The 1,975-nt window shown below is 42.0% G+C and overlaps 1 protein-coding gene across 1 annotated transcript; it reads right to left on the reverse strand.

Moving 5' to 3' along the window:
• Positions 1-251: 251 nt before the first annotated feature.
• Positions 252-1,320, reverse strand: LOC121024506 (ribosome production factor 1-like). The gene is given in 2 exon segments (XM_040466732.1): positions 252-1,076; positions 1,078-1,320. Coding segments are annotated over 2 exon segments (1,050 nt in total). The 3' UTR covers positions 252-269.
• Between the last annotated feature and the right edge of the window lie 655 nt (positions 1,321-1,975).

Below are 1,975 nucleotides of genomic sequence, written 5' to 3' on the forward strand. Positions count from 1 at the left end.
CCTAGGTCAATCACGGATCCACCCCCTGCCTCCTTCTCAGAGCTAAACCCTTTTTTCTTTTTTTTTTTTTTTTCATCCTTACCAAAATGAATTTTATTGGTATTTGTTATATAAACATATAGTGGTAATTCTTGGCACCTAGTTTTCTGTCCACATATGAAAAGTTTATGAAATCAGTAATGCCATTTGGAAGAGGGTGTTGTCCCAGATAATTTACCAAGTTCAAGATAGTTTTGTTAAGGAAAATCCAGTATTATTCCCTTAGTACTTTATAAATGGAATTTTCTTCTACTTGTGTCCATTTTCTGGGGCTTATGGACCCATTCATACTCCCCGTATTTAGAATCAAAGGTTCCTTTCTGAAGAGATCTTAATTTTAAGGTAAACCGTGGTCCAAGTTCCTGAATTCCTACTTTCTTTTCACTCTTGAATATGTATCTGTGAAATCTGAAGAAAATATAATCCCGCTGATTGTGGAATGTGGCAACCTGCCTGCCAATAAACTGAGGATCATGGGGGAAGAGAGATGCAAACATTCCTCCAATTGAATGACCTAGCCGTGTTGTAAAATTATTCAGTATTATTTCGGGTTTGTGCTCTGTGGGGTCCTTGCCTCTTCTCTTCATTTCTTTACGAAGACGAACACTGCTCATTTTAAAATGAGCAGTTGGACCATTTGGCAAGTGACTCAAAATAAGTCCATTTGCTGTTTTACGATCTTCGTTAATAACGATCAGATCTGTGAAATCTCTCGAGATGCACTGGGGAATAATTTTTTTCAGAGCCAGTCCTCCTCTGTAATAAACATGTGAGTTTGGTATAACTGTAGACAGCTGTTCACAGAGTCTTACTGTTCTCCCATGAGGTCTATCTGATGTTGTGATGAGAGTCTTGGGAGAAGTCTGTCTGTTGAAGTAAGAAGCAAATTCATCTGTAGCTTCATCATAAGCGACCTCTTCATCGTTAGGATCTACTATGGTTTCATCAGGCACTCGCTGGTTGTCGATGGTCTTGGGTACAGGCTTTGGCGGAGCCTTGTCACCAAGAGCCTCTCTTTCTTTTTTAAGTTTTTTTTTTAGCTGCCAACTTTTCCTTCCGCTGCTGCTGTTTCCACTGCGTGAACATTAAGTGTCGTCGCTGTTTGTTCTTAATCTCTGAAATGCTGAAGCCTGGGGGGAAAGCAGTCCCTTTCGGGGGCTGGACCCTGCCTTCCGTCGCCCCATCCCCAGCGGCTGTCGCTTCCTGAGGTTCTTCGGTAGCAGCTTTTCGTTTCAAGCTTTTCTTCCCGCTGCCGCCGCCCTCGTCCCCGGCCTTCGCCATGGTGTTTGCTCTTTGGCTTCAGAGCTGAACCCTTTTGTGATTCCATTTTGGGCCCAGACCCTAATTTTTATTTATGCATTGTTTTACTGTATTTATTATTGCTAGTGTTTTTGGTTGTGGGGTGTGCGTGCGTGTGCGTGCGTGTGTGTGTGTGTGTGTGTGTGTGTGTGTGTGTTATTACCAGAGAGAGACAGAGAGAGAAGGAGGGAAAGCGAGAAAGCAAGCCACTGGGAGGTCCAGGACTCAAACTACGGTCAGCCATGTGGGAGGGAGTCCAGCACCTTGACCACCATACTACCTGACCCCTGCGTGCCGCCCCCCCCCCCCCGCCCCCCACCACCCCGTCATCCCCTACGTCATTTTGACATCAGATTACATTTTTATTGTCCTATTTATTTTCCTTGTTATTTATTATCATTATTCTCCCATTTCTGAGAGTGAGAAAGCAAGCCACTGCCAGGTTTTCTTTGTTTGTTTGTTTGTTTGTTTGTTTGTTTGTTTGTTTTTTAGCGTTCTTTTACTTATTCATTGTCATTACATTTATTTATTTATTTATTTATTTATTCATTCATTCATTCATTCATTCATTCATTCATTCATTCATTTTTTTTGTTTCTGAAGTTGAACAGAGAGACAAGTAAGAAAGCAAACTTCC

This window comes from Herpailurus yagouaroundi, unplaced genomic scaffold (genome assembly GCF_014898765.1).
Source record: "Herpailurus yagouaroundi ecotype Mexico unplaced genomic scaffold, PumYag 65437, whole genome shotgun sequence".
NCBI classification, from domain to species: Eukaryota; Metazoa; Chordata; class Mammalia; order Carnivora; family Felidae; genus Herpailurus; species Herpailurus yagouaroundi.